At 38.9% G+C, this 20,439-nt stretch overlaps 1 protein-coding gene across 2 annotated transcripts; it reads left to right on the top strand.

Moving 5' to 3' along the window:
* Nucleotides 1–114: 114 nt before the first annotated feature.
* LOC113058482 (vacuolar protein sorting-associated protein 53 homolog) lies at nt 115–20,350 on the top strand. 2 transcript variants are annotated; one of them, XM_026226423.1, is made up of 22 exons: nt 115–279; nt 1,256–1,336; nt 1,691–1,740; nt 1,850–1,916; nt 6,335–6,421; nt 6,987–7,102; nt 7,194–7,313; nt 9,241–9,319; nt 9,429–9,572; nt 9,662–9,804; nt 11,601–11,742; nt 11,872–11,967; nt 12,396–12,490; nt 13,409–13,651; nt 14,035–14,182; nt 14,273–14,355; nt 14,470–14,548; nt 15,378–15,526; nt 15,635–15,704; nt 15,787–15,924; nt 18,213–18,317; nt 18,993–20,350. In XM_026226423.1, the coding sequence occupies exons 1-22, from the start codon at nt 193–195 to the stop codon at nt 19,164–19,166; spliced, it is 2,496 nt and encodes an 831-aa protein (XP_026082208.1). In that variant the 5' UTR covers nt 115–192; the 3' UTR covers nt 19,167–20,350. The 2 variants fall into 2 exon arrangements, with proteins under 2 accessions (XP_026082208.1, XP_026082207.1); XM_026226422.1 differs by having other exon boundaries at nt 11,869–11,967.
* The last annotated feature ends 89 nt before the right edge of the window (nt 20,351–20,439 follow it).

Genomic DNA, 20,439 nt, shown 5'->3' with positions numbered 1-20,439 from the left:
CATGAAAACAGTTAAACACTACTTTTATAACTATATTATCAAAAGTGAATATGATTAGCCAGCATCACGTGGTTCGTGTTGGGCCTCCAGAACCACAGATGGCGCTAATAAACGCTATTTTTCCTGCGCATTGACACGGTAAAGAAGCATTCACGTCAGCACAGGGAAATAAAACGACTGTTATTGTTCACAATGATGGAGGACGAAGAATTAGAGTTTGTGGAAGATTTGGAGGCGATATTACACCTTACTCCAGAAGTGCAGCTGGCCATTGAGCAGGTAACCCGGATGAACTGGCGTTGTGTCTGTTTTTATTGCAGTGTGTCAGAGAGAGAGAAAGCACACAAGCTGTCAATTGTTTTCTTCTCATGAGATGCTAATAGCCAGTTTAAACAGTCTCCATTAATACTCACAGTTTTAGTAATGTCTTCTTTATTTATCATGCTACGTATTATTAGTTTGCGTAGACAGCTGTTGTCAAAACTGACTTCAGTTTTAAAGCTAACATACAGACCAGCAATCGCAAAGCAGTCATTGCTAGCTTGTGATTTGAAGGCAGGTGTCAAAACAGGAGACACCTTGACATATCCAGGGTTTTCATCAAGGGAGTACGTTTAAAAGATGAAAAAAGTCAATTTTAAAGAATCGTAAAATGGACTAATGTTAGTCTGTGTAAGTTACTTGATGAAAGATAGTATTAAAAAATGCTACTAAATATAGCTTATGTTTATACCCTTGATCCAAGGGCTTGCTGATTGTCTACAAATATTGAAAACCTTTAAAAAGGTCAACAGTTTTATCTTTAATATCAGGAGTTTTATCTCTGAAAGAGTTCTCGAGTTCTTAATATATAGTTAAAGTGACTATTGGGCCATGAATGCCTCTTAAGTAGAAGTAACGTTACTCTGAAATGCATTAGTTAATAAACAGATCTGTCTGATGGCAGCTTCCTGAGTAATGTTTATTACAGTGAGGGTGAAAGTCTGTGACTAAAGCATCAAAGTTGGAGAGCTTGTGCAGAATTGTTTAATAATATAATGGTTTGTCAAGCCATAATCATTCTTCGCTACCTCCAATGATTCCTGTGTAAGGTCAGTAATACAGCTGGATCTCTTGATCTATTTGTTAAGGTGCCACCTGATCGGATTGCTGTGTGGAAAAGCTTGATGGTCACTTCAGACTCACAGAACGTCTTTAGAAAACTTGTGGACGCCTGATTCTCGGCTACATCAAATGTTATCTGCTCATTTTGTAGGTTTTCCCCAGCCAGGACCCTTTGGATCGAGCTGACTTCAATGCGGTTGAATACATTAACAGCTTGTTTCCAACAGAACAGGTGAGTCTGAATTAGAATACTTGGGCTTTATGTGTATTTAAGCTCTGGATCTAAGCAGCATTATACTGTTACATATTATTAGCTTCAATAATGCAAATAAATAATAAACATAATTTAACACTTGTGTCACGGTCACCCATATTGATGCAATTGACCAATAATGCTACTAATGTTAATGCTTTTCTTTACATTACTATATAAATTCTCCTCTATTGAATGTCTGCATTTTTTGGCCACTAGAGAGCACTGCTCTCTCTGAGCAAGAAGAAGTGACTATTAAGATGTTGATTATTAAAAGAGTGTTTAATATGTTTTCCCTCCAAATCTTGATTTTAAATTATTTTTTTCTTTAAGTCTTTGGCGAATATAGATGAAGTTGTGAATAACATTCGACTTAAAATCAGGTGAGTTTTTAATATTTAGACCCTCATATTGTCTGCATTTATTGCTATATAGCGGTTCTTTAGATTTTCATCTTATTAAATTAATATTGTAAATAATTCTTTTAATCAGACGGTTGGATGACAACATCAGGACAGTGGTGAGGGGACAGACTAATGTGGGGCAGGATGGCAGACAGGTGAGTCTTTTGGTTCCACGTTCATAAGGTCTTTAACATTATGCCACATGGGGTTCCAGTCTAATAGGGTTCCAGAGTAATTTTTCTGTGGAACACAAAAGAAGATATTTTGGAGGACATTTCTCCATACAGTGAAGGTCAAACAACATTGGACCCCACTGACTTTCATTATGTGGACAAAATGAAACAATGATAGTGTTTGAATTTTGGGGAGAGCTATATGGGTTTTTCTACTATAATGAAATCATTGTAGTTGTTAAAGCAGCTTTTGAACTCTCCTCGTGGTAAACCACTCTGTCCGCTTCACAATGGCTCTCAAAACCATCGATGTCTTGTGCATCTCTTCCATCTCGTGTCTCCGGAAGTGTCGAGGCTCTTCAGAGTCCCAGACGCTCTCTCTTCCTGGAATGGAAGGCACACTTTACTCTGAATTTCCCTGTTCTCAGCAGCAATTCCATTCCACTTTATGGTTTAGTGTCCTGCTATTTCTTGGACCAGGATTGGAAATGTTGATTCAACACAGATCTGTTCTTAAACAAAGCGGCAGGCTGAGGTGGAATGTGACCCCTTTATTGAGATGTGGTGAGGCAGCATAGTTTAGACTTGTGATTCAGGGTTCAGCTGTTCCTGAGTTAACAGCAAACACAGAAATTAGTTGTGTCTGAATGGATCACCATTAACGCCGGGCCACAAGTCTCACGGCCCGTAACCTTCTGAGGTGTTTCCACAGAGCAGAGGAAAAATCCTTTCCCCAGATGTAACGGCGGGGAAGTGTGGATTATATAGAGCTCAAGACTGAGAGTAATGGTGAAGACTGAGGGAGAGGACTGGAAAGACCCGCTGCAGAGCTTTTTTGTTTAGTCTGTGCAGTATTTATCAGTGAGATGAGACATCCGTGTCTGGAACAGGATTCCAGGGGTCTGCTTGATGACATTTCTAGCAGTGTGGAGGAGGTGGACGAATGTGTTTGTGTTAAGCGAGTGTTTTCACGTACTCTACTGTGGTATAGAAAGTTAGAGCTGGTAATTTGGTGCCATATTTGCGACTGGGTCGGGGCTCTTTGAAGTTTGGATGAAGCTGAGGGCCTGATAAATAGTATCTGAGATAATACCAATCTGTGACTGTTATTGTATGCCTGCTCTGTGGATCAGTGTTGTTTCTGAATCATTGAGATACTATTGTATTTAATATAATATTTTGAATTTTCCATTTTCATTTTGCATGGGTTTTCGCAGGTCTTAAAACAGAAAAGGACTTCTTAAATTCATAAAGTGATGCATGATTCATGCACTACAAAAAAAAACTTCCTCAGTATGTTTGTCTTTTTTCCCCATACAGACATCTAAACATTTCTTAAATCAGTATCCTTTTACTTGAGTTTCTTGTTTTAATCATAAACTCAATACATTTTTTGAAATTTCTCAGAAGACAAGAAGGACCTAGGAACTGAAAAAAAAAAAATGCTGAGGAAGAATCTATTTTTATTTTTATTTTTTATCAGGGAGATCTGTTGGAAATTGTTGAAACATTAAAGTTTTGCTAATACAATTCATTGTCTGCTCTGTAGACATTATATTCCCTTCAATTTATTCCTTTAAATGTTTTTGCTTAGTTTTGAAGTCAAAGTCAATTGAAGTCAATTTACTTTATACCATAAAACCTACAGAAACACTTTTTTTATTTCTAGTATTTTTTTTTTGTAATTTCTATAAATAGTAGTTTTTAATTTGTGTTTGTATTTTAATTGTAATGAATTTTACTTCAGTTTAATTTGAGCTATTTTAGTTAATAAAATGAATGAAAGTAATGTTTTTTTTTTTTTTCTTTGATGTGGATTCAGTGGAATAATTAGCTGTTCACCACACTTTATTCTGTTAAAAAGGAAAAAATGTACTCCGTGTCTTTGCTTTATCTGAACAATATTTATTGTGGTGCTTATCAGAACATTTACAGTGTGTGGAAAGTACTATTCCAGACTATTGTTAACTGACAACAATGTATTTGGAAACATTTTCTGAATTGGAAAAGCAGTTGACAATGTGGGGAAACTTGTTAGATGTGTGATATCATTCATAAAGGAAAGTCAACAGTGGGCCAAAGCATTTGGTGTGAAGTAATTGAGGACTACCCTTGCTGTGCCTTCCCTTTTGTCTCACGCAGGGTTTGTGGTAAGATACATTATTTTCCTCAGTGCTGCAGAAATTTCCATATTAAAAAAAATTGCCATGTTGTTGTTCCCAGATGGAGCATTCAGATGAGAGGTTTATAGCTGTCAGGGAGCCAGTTGGGATCAGGATGTCTCATGTAGTTTTTGGCATCTGGAGCTGCTTATTAGGAATGTCGTGAAAGAGCCTCCCCAAGAATGTCGTATAAATATTTAATTTAAACACAGGATGGAAAGTTTACTGCATAGTCCGATCCCTGTCTTAGGAGTTGTTTTAGTCATCTGGGGCATTTTTTTGGAGGGGGGACATTGCATAAAATTAATAAATGAATCCAACACTTATTTATATATATATATATATATATATATATGTATGTGCTGTTCATTAAAACTGCAAATTAAAATTATAATACATTTTTTGTAACAATGTAGTCTTTTTTTGATCAACTTCATCCTTGCAGAATAAAATATATTTTAGATATTATAAAAAAAATTGCTGAACCCAAATCTTTTTACATTAATGTACATTTTTAATTCAGTGTTGCTTCTAGGCAATATTTAAGCAATTAATTCTAAAAAAAAAAAAATCTTGATATATGCAGATTTTTAACATGAAAGTTACTCACTAACAAATGTGAATCATAGTTTGATTGCAAAACAAAAATGTGCATCCTCCACATGGCAGAAAATATATTTTTAAATGACCATAGTCATTAAAAATTGCCATTTTATTATGACCCAGCATGCTTAATATCTTACAAAACAAAGAAAATTGTAACTCTAAGATAATATTATAATATATAATATATATTATATATAATATAGATAATATATATTGTGCAGTATGGGGTTAAAGTTAAAAGGGGACAACCAGCCTCTTTACTTAATATTTTCTGCATTTTAGGAAATAATTGCATGCAAGACAATTACCAATAATGCATGTGTGGAATGCTGTACATGATTGACAACATAATCATCACAGATGAAATAATCGCACGCTCTCATTCCTGCATGTCAGCAGCTGTTAAGCTCTCCTAATGACCAACATGTTTCTTTCTCAACACTTCTACATATTCTTCAGTCGAGTCACAACACTTCAGGGAAATGCATCCATTACCAGCATCCATGTCGTTGTATAGTTTGTGGCCTGCCTAAACCATCTGGGGGGGAAAACATCCTGAAACTGCAAATAGAGTCCACATGCATAGCAGCTGCTGCTCTTCCTGCCAGATCCAAATAAACCACTTTCTCATTCTCCTGATCAGCAGTATAAGGAGGAAACCCAGGGACTATCCTTCAACAAGCAGTTCATCTTTCTTGCTTTCAGATGTCAGATCTGGATGGCTTCTTAACTTGCACTACTACTGTACAATATGGCACTTTAAACTAGATGCATCCTAGTTAACACCCGGGCTTTAGTTTTGCTTCAGATATTAAGTCAATAATGCAATTTAAAGAATCCTTTCTTAGAAAGGAGGATGCACTGTGTGTGTGTGTGTGGCTCAAAGCATCTCCGTGTTTTTGGTGGCTTGTAAAAATGGTAAATTCCAGGTGGCAGCTGGTGCCGGCTGTTAGCATTCCATTAGCCTGTGAAGGAGTGAGACAAAAGACACGGTCAAAGTCTCTCTGCTCTCAGCCCAGGCACGTCTCTCTAAGTACACTGGCAACGAAGTAGTAATTATGCATTGTCAGAGTCCAAACACTGGCAGTGTGGCTGCAGTGGGAGGTGTGCCACTGGCCGTGACTCTGCATTCGAGTGGCCAGGAAGATCAGATCCCATCAGTGTCGAGCCAGGAGCCTTGTGATGTGGTGGCATCAGGTGGGGCAACTTGTAGTAGAGCCAACAGCACAACTGCTACAGTCTTTGCCTGCAAGAATGTCAAGTAAAAACTGGTTTCATCAGGCCGTGTGGTTTGGTCCCCACCCTGTTAAAGTGCAGAGATCTTCCTGCTAAAAATAATACAGTGGATGGAAGGTCAGGCCTGCAGGCAGGAAGCATGTCCATTAAAACACCATTCAGACTCTATTTTCATACTAAATATGAGTTCATTATTAATTGCTTTTGATGTGGTGAAAAGATTTAGATTGAGTGTCTGTTTTTCTAATCCCCTAACCAGCCCAAAACAAACTCAACTCAAACCAGTGAACTTCAGGTTGCTGTTTCACGGAAAACATCAAACTGACAGCGAGCTGTTAAAAAACGCTACCACGGTGCTGTTTTGGGTCATCTTAAATCTTTTGTCTCCTCTTCCAGGCGTTGGAGGAGGCCCAGAAAGCCATCCAGCAACTCTTCGGAAAAATCAAAGACATCAAAGACAAAGCGGAGAAATCGGAGCAAATGGTGAGTAAAAATAACCCCTCCAGACAGGATCCTAGTCATTTAAGGCCTGAAGGTCAACCCAGAGTAAATAGCCATTTACCACTCACCCACCCCAACAGACTGGGTAACCGAGGCACAAGAAACTGTGACATCCTGTGGTTTTTGTCCACAGCACTTCTTTTAAAAACCCAAGGTAACACTGGCCATCTGTGAATGTAATGAAGGGCAAGGGGAGGAAGGCAGGAGAACAATAGCAAAGCCCTGTCCTCGTGTCCTCAATATGGTGAAGCGATATAAAGAAGGCATGATATGTTGGAGCCATAAAGGTTATTAGCTGATATTAAAATGTTTTTAGTATTGAATAAATATTGATAAAAAAAACTAGGTTTTATTACTGAACAAGAAAAAATAAATAAGTGCATGTTTATTTCTTCTAGTTTAACTTTTAGGTTACCTTTGCCAACATATATAATATGTAATCAACAAATGTAATTATTAGCAAATTTCAAAATGAACGTCCATTTTTACACTGTATATTACTGTGATGCCTAAATGAACTTATGTTGTATCCAAAAATGTGCTTCAGGTGAAAGAGATCACACGGGACATCAAGCAGCTGGACCATGCGAAGCGTCACCTGACCACTTCTATTACCACCCTCAATCACCTGCACATGCTGGCTGGCGGAGTGGACTCTCTTGAGTATGTTTATTCAAGATACCTTCTCCCATGATTAGTCCATTTACTCAGTCCTAACAGTGTGCTTAAAGCTTGTCTAATTGTACCTTCTCAGAGCTATGACTCGAAAGAGGCAGTATGGGGAGGTGGCCAATCTCCTTCAGGGTGTAGTCAACGTGCTCGAGCACTTCCAGAAGTACATGGGCATCCCCCAGATTCGCCAGCTCTCAGAAAGGTAAGAGCACAAGGCTTAAGGACACATGCCTCACTCACACACTGTGTATTTGACTAAATCATGGTTCTGCGAGTCTGTAGATCCTGTTTAGGTTTACTGAAAATGCAGCACAGAAAGGAAATCTGTCTCATTATTGAAGTTTTTTTCCCACTCTGGCTCTCTGTTTTGAGCCTTTCCCAGAGGAGGTGCTCTCTCTAGTTTGGGTGGTGCAGTCCCTGTCCCCTGCAGGCTTAGAGACTGGGCCTTTTGTTATGAAAGAAACAGGTCTCCAGTTCCTATGATTCTGCTCTTTGCATTGCTTGTTTATGTTGGATGCTCTGATAAAGCTGTTGTATCATAAGCAGATGGAAAGGAAGGGTGTGTTTGATTTGGAAAAACAATTCCCCTGATTGTTCCAGGTTCTAAATGTTTCTCTGGAAAAGCATGTATCTGCAGTTCCTTTTCAGTGCCCTTTTAGACATGTTTACCCCATTGGTTCATAAGAGCTTTCGCAGACAGACCTCATATGTTAAACACCATCCTTGAGTGATGATGAGAGTTTGTTTGGTTGAGCATGCATTTGTACATCAAGCGAATCCCGTGTTTTGTTAAAACCGCATTTAAGTTTGCCAGAGTACATCATTGGTTTCTGACCGCTGCCTGACTCTTGTTTTTTTTTTTTCCTCGTCGGTTTCTTTTGTGTTGTAGAAAGAGATTATATTTGATGAGGGTGGGGACTGTGTTTAGGAATTTAGCATGTAAATAATATTAGCCCCCTTTGGTTATCAGATGGACTGATTTTATCGCTGTTCTTTTGAACTACACAAGCTTACCACATATTATGAGGACAAAAATGTCTTGAGGAAATTCTTGTGAAGTCTAATTGGATTTTTGTGATGCTTAATATTAGTTCATGCCAAATATAGAGAAACTGAGATGCTTTCGTTCTGAGCCCGACTGTCCTTAAATGGAGACGTCTGGTTGGTTTTGAGGTGTGCCAGAGATGTTTGATCGGGGCGGCAGCTGAGGGATGTGCTGCGGTTCAGACACTGTCGAGGTCTTAATGGAGCTGGTGAGAGAGCAAATTGGCAGCCATGTGCCACGTTGAAGACTGGTGTCTGACTGGCAAGCACATGTGTCTCCATCTCTCTTGTTTATTTATTTTGGATGACACTTGTGTTGAGTTTGCTTGCGCAAGCAAATAATCCAGAAACTAAAAGAGCATCTTCTAATTATCAAATTGTGGTTCATTCAAACCCTTTTGATGGGATTGGGCTTACTTTACACTGCCTCTTAGATTTCTGAGACTTTGGTCCAAAGTACAGTATGGCCTTATTCGTTAATACAGTTATAATTGACATCTGTTTTCTTACAAGCAGCTGTTATTTCTCTCTCTGTTCCATTTATTTCCCCAGTGCCAGTTGTTCTAAGAGATGCCATCATTTAGAGGGATCTAGGTACTAGCTGTTCACATTGCCCTAACAGAGACTGGTACATAGGGATAGACCATGACTAGGAATGTCGAAACATCTCGTATTTAGTTACGAAATTCAATGGTCAAGGTCAGCTGACATGTTTTGGTCAAACTGCCTGTTGACGAAGTAAACGCAGTGGATTTATGAAAGTAAACAAGCAAAACAAAATGTTTCTCAAAACATGGGATCTATACATTAGACCTGCCAGTTATCATTGATTTTAATCAAACAGTATTTACAAGAAAATGAGAAACCTGCCCTTGATTTATTCCACTCAATGCTCTTAATCTTCTTTTATCAATTTCATTTTTTGAGATTTATATTTGTTGTAACAAATTTATTGTGAAGTATTATGAAATGACGCTTGTATTGCTCTAGATTCTAAACCTGTGGTATCATGAATTTATTGCTTTTAAAACTCATTAGACCGCAGTGAATCCTAACACTCACCCATCTGTTTTGCTCTTCCTCAGAGTTAAAGCGGCACAGAGCGAGCTTGGCACGCAGATACTGGCCGACTTTGAAGAGACTTTTCCTGCCCAGGGGTCAAAGGTACAGATGCAGAGCTCTGATGAAAAGATCGTAAATAATCACCTCTCAGTATTAGTGCCTAGCCAGTCTCTCTATCATTCCTGTGACACATTTAGTTTGATATTTACAGAAATCTGGAGGCCCTAGCATTGTTCTCAGAGATGCCTGCTTGGTGGCAAATGTCCTGGATCCTCGGATTAAGCAGGAGATCATCAAAAAGTTTCTCAGGCAGCACCTTTCAGAATACCTGGTGCTCTTCCAAGAAAACCAGGATGTAAGTGTCACCTTGTGCATCCTGTACATGCTGAAATTGTGCTATACCATCACACTTATGGTCTGTTCTGCTGTTTGTCCTGAGTACAGGTGGCGTGGCTCGACAAGATAGACCGGCGCTATGCGTGGATCAAGCGTCAGCTTGTGGACTATGAAGAAAAGTATGGGCGAATGTTTCCTGAGGAGTGGTGCATGACTGAACGCATCGCTGTGGAGTTCTGTCATATCACCAGGTAACGATCAAACATCTCACACTAATGCTGCATTCACATAATATTGGAATAAGTTCTTGGCTTTTGAAAACCATCCATGTCATTAGTCAGATTTCCATCCACATTTTTATGCAAATATTGGGATATAAAATGTTCAGTATAACATTCCATAACGCTATGAAAATGTTGCTCACTCAAGGTGGATGATTTCTTTTCTTTTTTTGGCAAAAAAGACATTCACCTATTCACAAAAAGTAGTTTGCATTTGCACATGGGATATATTTTTTATTGTTTTTGGAATTATTTATATTTTTAGTAGAAAAAAAACATATAAGTCGATCTTCTAATTACATGTAAACGTTCTATTAAAGCTTCAATTTCTCAAGCTTGTCTGTGTTATGTGAAGCTGAATACAAATATCCTTGGTATAGTTATGTCTTTGTAACTAAAGATGGTTACACTTTCACTTCCATTCAAGTTTGAGTGCAGTAAGATTTTAATTTTTTTCTGAAAGAAATTAAAACTATAATAATTGCAATAATATTTCAGTAATACAATATTGTTGCTTCTCTGTTTTTGATTAAATAAATGCATCCTTCCTGAGCAGAAGAAAAAAATCCCCAAACTTTTGAACACTAGTGTATGTAGCTAACTGTACATTTTTTGTTAACTATTTCATGTAATTTTACTGTTTTTCAAAATATGAAAAGAGAATATAGAGGTGTAGCATTTATAGTGATTACATATATTTTGCTGTATTCAATAACAATATGATGTGGCTTAATGAGTGTTGCCATAGAAACAAATAATTAATGAGTCTGGAGACAGTTCTGAGTAGAGTTGTAATTACCGTAATTCTGACATTGTGTGAGTGTAGCCATAACCCTATTGAGAAAATACACCTTGGGTTTACATGTGCATTAGTGGTTAGCTTGGAAGACTAGACATTAGACAGCACACAACTAAGTGAAGTGACATTCAGCCAAGTATGGTGACCCATACTCAGAATTTGTGCTCTGCATTTAACCCATCCGAAATGCACACACACAGAGCAGTGAACACACACACACACACTGTGAGCACACACCCGGAGCAGTGGGCAGCCATTTATGCTGCGGTGCCCGGGGAGCAGTTGGGGGTTCGATGCCTTGCTCAAGGGCACCTAAGTGATGGTATTGAAGGTGGAGAGAGAACTGTACATGCACTCCCCCCACCCACAATTCCGTCCGGCCCGAGACTAGAGACCACAACCCTTCGATTGGGAGTCCAACCCTCTAACCATTAGGCCACGACTTCCCCACTATGGCATGACTTCCAAACTATGGCATGGCTTAATAAAAGACATAATTGTGCGCAGTATGACATGAATTATTAGATGGAAAGGAACTGGTTATGTGTCTGGGATTTCAGTAGTGGTACTGACAGTCTAAAGTAGTGTGTTCCTCTCAAGAGAGTCATTACAAAACCATCAGTGCCTGGAAAGAACGTTTGAGGTCCACTGTAATCCAATCTAATATATTTCTCTTTTTTTTTTTTTTGGGACAAAGCTTTATGTAAGAATGGATACACCACACCATCATCTTCTCCCTATGTAGGCTTATTTTCTTCTCACAAAACGATTCTTTTTTAAGCTGACAGTAACTGGATCTTTTCTTCTGAATACAACACTGATCCTCTGTGGTTTTCTTTAACAGCCAAACCATGCTTCTGCAGACACTGGCCTATAAAAGCAGTGACCTGAAGCCTTAGTCCTACTTGGCACATTAGGTTTTACTGACAACCTTGTGTCTTTGTCTGTTTTTTTGTTTTCTCGTCAGAACCGAGCTGGCCAAGCTGATGCGAGCCCGTGCCAGGGAGATCGAGGTCAAGCTTTTGCTCTTTGCTATTCAGAGGACCACCAATTTTGAAGGACTGCTGGCTAAGCGCTTCTCGGGCTGCACCTTAAACAACGGGCCTGGGGTGAGACCACCACCATGTTTTGGATGCCATGCCTGTTTGCTGCCAAGCACAAAAAGGTTTTACTGGGGCATGAACATGCTGCTAATCTGGCTGTTTTGTGATATTTCTTCTCCTTTGCTCTCTCAGCAGAAAAAACCTGAGACCCCTCTTGAACCAACAAACCCCTTTTTGGAAGACGAGTCAGGAGAGGACAACGTATCAGAAAAGGATGAAGATTTGGATAGAGTGAGGCTGCTTAACTTTTATTTTCACGCTCTTATGCAACAACAACCACATTTTTACCACATGCAGTCCACTCCACCCATCTTCTGATAGAAACTGATACCACATTTGGTGCCAGTCCAACATGCAATTTACATTTCTTTCTAATTTTCACTTTCAGCTTTACAACTTTGCAGATCGTTTACATTCACATGCAGCTACATTATACACTGTATGAAAGGCAATATTGGAAATGGCATAAAGGGGCACTTAAAAACAAACAAAACAAAATGTAAATAAAATAACAAAAACTAAAATTAAAGCAAATATAAAAAAAATCTTATTCAAAATATTTAAAGCTAAGACAAAAACAGTAAAATAGTAACTCAATGGTACTAAAATAACACACTTTTTAAGAAATTCTTGATTAAGTAATTTTTTGCTGTTCACAGCCAAAGAAGCCCAAGGCTCCAGACAACCCCTTCCATGGCATCGTGTCCAAGTGCTTTGAGCCTCATCTCTATGTTTACATCGAGTCGCAGGATAAGTGAGTGAAATGTGCTTGAACATTGTGCAGTCATCAGCTCAGAGTCACACAAGTAGTAGTCCATTCATTTAAGGGTCATTTTAATGTCCTCCTTCCCAACTTCCATTTCAGATTCAGCACTTGTGATCTTCCCTTTCTTGTACCCCCTTCTTTTAAGTAGTTTCCTTGTCTGACTCTTTCCGCCTCACTACTGAGGCAAAAAATGATTCCGGTCTTTACCTCTCTTTTTCTAGCTTACCCTCTCTCTAATCCCACAAGGCCCCCAAGAAAAGGGCTTTTTGTAAAGCCTTTCTCTGGCCCGTGTAACACTCTGTTGGCACTGCTTAAAGCAGAATGACCTTTCTGTTAACAATGACTTGCATTATACCAGTTCACTCTGACCTGTCTGGCATGAGAGGATCCACATTCTTCTTTTGGGGTTAGCATCTAACTGATTACTCAGTGCTGAGAGAGATGACCTTACAATACATTGCTGTTCAAAGCAACATTTACACATTGAGATTTTAGTCATAGTTAGAGACTGTATGTGGTGTTAGCTTTTCACTTTGTTTTTAAGTAGTTTGCAAACTTGACTGCTTTCATTCACCATGTTTTTAATTTGTTTTTTTTTTATTTAACTTATAGTTTTCTGAAAAAAAAATATTTGGTAGATTTTCCAGCAAAACAAATTTATCTCCAAAAACCTTGCAAATATATTTATTTATTTTATCATGTTGCTTTTTATTACCAATTGAATTACCAATAAAAGTCTTATATCTTTTATTCTGTTCTGTTTAATATGTTCAGTGTTTAATCTTTAAATCCATTCTACAGAATTATGCAGATTTTACCTCAAAATGAGTGCAGGAAATGCAGATAAATTCTGCAAATTCCGTCTAGTCCTACTGTCATTAATCATTTTGTTTTCTGTCTTATTAGAAATCTTGGTGAGCTGATCGACCGTTTTGTTGCTGATTTCCGGGCACAGGGTCCCCCTAAATCAGGGACAGATGAGGGAGGTGCTGTGCTCCCCAGCTGTGCAGATCTCTTCGTGTACTACAAGAAGTGTATGGTCCAGTGCTCGCAGCTGAGCACCGGAGAACCCATGATTGCTTTGACCACCATCTTCCAGAAGTATCTGCGCGAATATGCCTGGAAGATCCTCTCTGGGAACCTACCAAAGTGAGTCGAGCCACCTGACTGGTCCTCGCATGACTACTTTTTTCCCTCTTTTTATGGTTGAAGTTCGATCCTCCTAGTCACTGGGGCTTTTATTTGGGGTATTGTACTGTGGTGATGCTCGAGAGGAGAGCGAGTGGTCGTCTCCGTGTGGTCTCATTTGTGGGGTTTCTCTGCACCGCTCTTCAAAGCAAAAAAAAAAACCACCCGTCGCCTTGTGTGGTTTACCCCGTATTGTCTTTAGAAGTTTCAAAAAAGATCTTTGTTTTCGAGAAGCTGTCTTGTGGTTTCCATGCAGTCTTTTTTTCTTTGTTTCTTTCAGCGGGACGGCAGAAGGGTTGAGTAAGGGTACTTTGGTAACCATGTTTGTGCATGTTTTCATGCAGGACCAGCACCAGTAGTGGTGGTCTGACCATCAGCAGCTTGCTGAAGGAGAAAGAGGGATCAGAAGTGGCCAAGTTCACAATGGAGGAGTTGTGTCTTATTTGCAGCATCTTAAGCACGGCTGAATACTGCCTGGCTACCACACAGCAGGTGACCCACTACACATTCTTCATTCACATGTTACAAATGAATAGGGTCTTTTGTTTTTAATAATGCACATGTCCTATATCATGACCACAGCTGGAGGAGAAGCTCAAGGAGAAGGTGGACAAGTCCCTAATGGAGAGAATCAATTTAACTGGGGAGATGGACACTTTTAGCACGTAAATACCATTCACACTTAACTTGATGCCCAATACGAAGTAAAAACATATTTGCCCAAGGAAATTAATTGCTAGCTGTTAAGTAATTTTCCCATGAATCTCTCTGTTTGGCAGGGTCATCTCAAACAGTATCCAGCTCTTGGTTCAGGATCTGGATGCTGCATGTGATCCAGCCCTCACAGCAATGAGCAAGGTAACATATCATTACAATAGCAGTCCTCAGATGATATTAAAAGTTTTTATGGTTTAATTCATCATACCTGCTGATGTTGGATATTTAACTGAAATTCTAATTTCCCTGATTTTGTTATTTAAATGACCTTTGCTGTTATCTAACATTCACCTAAACTTAATCTATAAAAACACTAATAACTTCAAGGGATAGTTTAGCCAAAAATGAAAATTATCCCATGAATTACTCACCCTAAAGTAATTTTCATTTTCAGATGAACGATCTCTTTAATAACACTGTTGAATGTAATGTTTAGCAAATCTCAAAATGTTTATCAATGAACATTAGAATGATGTGATGTCTAAATGTTATTTATTTTTAAAATGAGATAAAATAGTAAAAAAAAAATTTTTATATATTAACCAGGTTATTGGCCATAACATGAAAATAATTTGGTTTATTGTTATCAGGCAGAATTTGAATAGCTGTCTTTTTTTTCTTTTATTCTTTGCATTTATTTTTATATTTTCAGCTTTTATTTTAATTTCATCTTAAGTTTCAGGACTTTTGCTATGTGCTTTTCTCATTTTTTGTTAGTTTCTGTTTAGCTTTCATTTTTTAGGTTTTGTCAATTTGGAGCTTCAACATAAACTTATTTTATTTCATTTAGTTGCCAAGGGAACTTTTCTAGTTTTCAGTGTTTTCATTGTGAGGTTTTCATTTAATATTTATTTGATTGTATTTCAGTTTGTAAAACTTTTTTTTTAGTTTTTGTCAATGTTAACAATGTCCAGAGAGTCTTTAGAGTAATATACTAGCCTTGAAGTTGACTTTCTGTATGTTTGTACAGATGCCGTGGCAGAGTGTGGAACATGTGGGAGACCAAAGCCCGTATGTGACCTCTGTAATCATGCACATCAAACAAAATGTGCCCATCATCAGAGACAACCTGGCCTCCACCCGGAAATACTTCACCCAGTTCTGCATTAAGTTCACCAAGTCAGTACCCAGAGTCACTCACTAATCGGTGCAACAAAGGCTCATCATAATGTTCACAGCGTTTGTTAACCTCTTACTGACTCTTATATTTTCATCCATACCTTCCAGCTCCTTCATTCCAAAGTTCATCAACCACCTGTTCAGGTGTAAGCCAATCAGCATGGTTGGAGCAGAGCAGGTAGCTAGGGATTTAGACACTGGGATGTTTGGGTTTCATGGACCTTCAAAACATATGTCTTTATTTTCTTTCTTCTGAACAGTTACTCCTGGACACACATTCCCTCAAGACCGTTCTTCTAGACCTCCCCTCCATTGGCTCTCAGGTGGTCCGTAAAGCCCCGGCCAGCTACACCAAAATAGTGGTTAAAGGAATGACTCGAGCGGAGATGATCCTCAAGGTGGGAACCTCACATGCATTCCCAGATATTAAACATTTGAGAATTTGCTCACCCGGTTCGCTCTTGAGAAGCTCAATACAGGAAAGTCTTAAATGATCAGCTGCTCATAAAGCTCTGCGTGGTGCAGCGCAGTTATTTACTAAGTTGTGCACATCTGGTTTAATGAGCTTTCAGTGAAAGACAGGAAGTGCTCGCATGCCTTCGCTTTCCTCCCTGCAGCTTAGCAGTCCACAGTTTAATAATCCTCACTCATAGATCTCAATTTATATTTACATATAAGCTCTTTTGTATCAAATACAACTGGAGGAATGGATAGCTTGTTTCTCAGTGGATCTTCATCCCCCTGATCTCCAGACCATCCTTCTTCTCCCTGACCACTGTCTCCAGCATCCAGCTGTCTCCAGCATCTCCAGCTATCTCCTATGCATGCTCCATGGGCTTTTAACAGGCTCTCTGGGGCTTTCCTGCTCCTGGACTTTTAACTGTCTAGAATTCAGCTTTAATCCACCTAATGCTCATAATGGGTTCAGCTCTAATTGGTCTTATATGAATATATCACGCTCTCAGTGCCATAGTCCACTATCTCTTAAACAAATTTTATTAAATTGTGCTGGTTTAAGTACTCTTAGGATTATTATATTTCTCAGTAAACATGTTTTGAAGAAAGTCAATCCTAAATCCTTCTTGAGTTTTTAGCAAAACAAAAATTAACTTTATATAGGTTTTTATATAGTTCTTTAATAGTATTTAAACTTGTTACTCGTCATGAAAAAAAAAAGTCAAGGAAGCTGTCATGGCTTTAAAAAACTAACCAACCAACTTAAAGGGATAGTTTGCCCAAAAATGAAAATTTTGTTCCCAACCCAAAAGACTTTCTTTCATTTTCAAAACACAAATGAACAATACACACATGACAACGGTAAGGGATTTTTGGGTGAACTATCCCTGTAATAGCGGAGTTATCTGTGAACTGACAGCCTGATCTTCCCACAACACGAGCAGCCAGATTTCACAAGTCAAACATGATAAGCACATGACCAGTGGCCATTCATAGACACTTGAAGGTCTGCTTAAGAAACCCTTGCATATGGTGGGTCTTTAAAATTTGGTTGGCATTTAATGATTGGCTTTGTTGGGCCCCAGGTGCCTCTTAGGTAATTACCATCTTCATCAGCATTTTGTTCTGAAGTTCCTGGAAGAGCGGTTCATACTTCAGTACACTTCTTAACATCAATGTTTCTGCTGCCATGTGGCCAAACAAAGCATTGGTTATTTTTTGTGTTCTGCTTCGTGGAACAATAGCACAATCATTTGCCACCACAGTCTCGCTTTGTCATCATTCTTTCTTAATCGTTGATGAATTACATCAGTTAAGTGCGACACCCGTTAAGTGGTTTAGGGGTGAAATAGGACCTCATTGCTGGTGGTGGCTTGGCTTTCCACATGATGCTCATTATTGGGTAAACGTGGAGAGTAATCTGTTAAAGATGTCTTCACTTTTTCTCTCTTTCCTTGGCGGGGAACGAGTTCCTGCCCATCATAGGGTCCAAACCTCAGAGAGATGTGAAGCTGAAGGAGACACTGCGAGCCAAGCATTCTGCTGCTGCTGCCTGTGAGACGTGGCTGTTTTCCACAGTCTTATAGGTTTTTTTCTTTTATTATTTTGCCTGTCTCTCTCCATTGTGGCTCCTTTGGAAATGAACAGAAAGGCAGACTTTCTCCCCCTCCTCTAGTTTTCTCTATTCTTTCTTTCTCTTTTACGAGGTAACTACAACAAGCCTCCTCGAGGCTTTTCCTTGGCCTGTCTCCAGGACGGTCGCTAAGTAAATCACTCTGTGGAAAGGAAGGAACGTTTAGAATTCAAGACCATCCGAAGTGTTCCGTGTCCCACTTTGCCTTGACCCTGATCCGCATATCCTGGCTTATGCGTTCATGTACTGAGAGTAAAAAGAAAAGAAAGAATAATAGTTACTGTATAATGGGGAATGTTGCACAGGGTGCTGATTAAAATGCCCCCCCCCCCCCCCCCCCCCCCAAGTTGCATCTGTCAGCCATGTGTTCTTCTGCCCTCTTACAAATCTAAATAGTTGCAAGATATACAGTTAAACATTTATTTCCACTCTCAAAATTGGAGGGAAAAGAAAGAAATTCACAATTCAGGCCTGTACCCCATTTAACCTCTTTTTACTGCTCAATTGAGACTTTCTCATTATTCCCAACAAAATGTTAGTTTTGAGTTTGGAAAGCCCAGCTGGAGTTTAACTGACGCGTTTCTCCTCACCTCTCAGGTGGTCATGGCCCCTCACGAGCCGTCCGTGGTCTTTGTGGACAACTACATCAAGCTCCTTGCTGACAGCAATCCTGAGACGTTCCAAAAGATTCTAGATATGAAGGTGAGTCTGTTTTATGTGCATCATCCTCATATTTCATGAGATCCCACCACCAGTAAATCAGGGATTCCACATATAAGGAATTTTAAAATTGATAAAATCTTGTAATATGCATTGTATGTAACATTGGGGGAAATAAGTATTCAACACGTCAACTTTGTAATTTTTTTATTAAACCGTTCCAATGCAGCAATTCCCATGAAATTTAGACCAGATGATGCTATTAACACAAAAAATATATGCAGAAAAATCATAATATTACAATCCATAAAAAAGTTCTGTTTAATAAAGTGGAATGACGGGAATAACAATCAAACACTCTAAGAAAAAGAAGTATGGAAAGACAAGGCAAGGCAAGACAGCAGCTGATTTCACCAAGTAGTTCTTCCTCTCACCAGTGCAAATTAAAATCAGCTGGGTTAGTGAATGTAGATAGGTTAGAAAAAAGGCTTTCCCACCTCTGAATGCAAGTATACAAACATCTGATGGGTAGAGGCAAAGAGCTCTTTGGAATAAGATTGTTGTGGTACATAACAACGTTACTGGTTACCGATGGGACTTCACAACCACTAAATGAACATCGCTCCACCATCAGTAAGCTATGCACATAAATGATTGAAAAGATCTTTGAAATTCATTGGTCAAAAGGGTCCTCTTTCCCCCCCCCTAATTCTGTAGGGCCTGAAACGGAGTGAGCAGAGCACCATGCTGGAGCTTTTCAGACAGAGGTTGTCTAATCCGCCATCAGGACCAGACGGTGGCCCATCATTGTCCTTCAGCGCCCCCACCCCTGAACAAGAATCTTCCCGGATCCGCAAACTGGAAAAGCTCATTAAAAAGAGGATTCAGTAAATCTGAAGGAACTTTATTCCTATCAATCTAGTAATGCAAGTGCTCTGTCTGGATATTCAGCATGGCCTGACAACAGTTTTATCATATTGAGAATGGTGTATAAATAGCACTGCTATGTCTTCTGTATTGATGTTTGCTTACAGATCATGGTTTAACTTTGAGGCTTTCATGACTGTATTACTATGAGCTTTATGATTCAAGTCCTTTGACTCAACCTCCACGCATAACTGGCATGTGTGAGTCACCCCCCCCCCCCCCTTTTTTCCTTCACTTTACAACACTAATACCCACAGTGTCATTTATTTTGCACATTTCTCTGAAATATGCTTGTACTTAAAGCAAATCAGAGGGCAGTGTGGCTCAGAAAAGTAACCTGCTGCTATCCTGGCGCAAAGTCTTCTGGTTTGGGTTTTCAACATTAAAATGATTTAAATCCTGGGCTTTTATAATTGTCCCCTCACTGTAACCATAAACAGCTGTGTGTCTTGGCTGTGCTCTGTGTAAAGGTGCATGTGGAGTAGGAGAGTGAGATTTCAGGTCGCTTGGGAGTTCCTGTCTCCTGCTGAAATGACAAACCAGTTGTTTTGGCTTTTGAAATACTTGCCCAGGTTGGGGTGAAAAAATAAACCTATTGTAGATGTCTTATCCCTAAAGGAGCTGTAAGCAAGAAATATTTACCACCCACACTTTCCCATGGGAGACATATTTTCTCCACAAACAATAACAGTAGTTCATGGGAGATTATTGCAATGCAGAAATATGACTGTGCACACATTCTTTTACTTTGTATCATCTGCTGTTTACTTGTGTAAAGAAAGTATTAGTTTTTTTTTCTATTGTTTGAAATAACTTATTTTATAGTCCTTTTAATAACTCCTTATTTGAACCATGGAATCAGTTTACTTAATTGAATCCATAATCACCCTCTCCTTCGTAATTGTTTATTCTCTGCACATGGCATGTACCTGTTAAAAGAACTCAACAGCAGTGCATATCAAAGCTAAAATGTTTGCAGTGAATGTATGATTTATGTCGGATGGGCTACTGTAATGTTTGATTGCAATATTATTTGCATTGATTTCCGCTGTGATTTATAACGAAAACATTCCTGGCTTCTGTGAATAGGACATCTTTTTAATATCAACTGCAGATATTAATTGTCAATAAAAAAAAATCTGTTGACTACTGGCTTTGACAAAACCGTGGTCTTTATTTTATGTACTGTATGACTGATATATGAATAGACAGACAAACTGATGGGTGGATGGATGGT

This window comes from Carassius auratus, chromosome 40, assembly GCF_003368295.1.
Source record: "Carassius auratus strain Wakin chromosome 40, ASM336829v1, whole genome shotgun sequence".
NCBI lineage: Eukaryota > Metazoa > Chordata > Actinopteri > Cypriniformes > Cyprinidae > Carassius > Carassius auratus.
The sequence above is the reverse complement of the archived record's forward strand: the minus strand, read 5'-3'. Positions and strand labels throughout refer to the sequence as shown.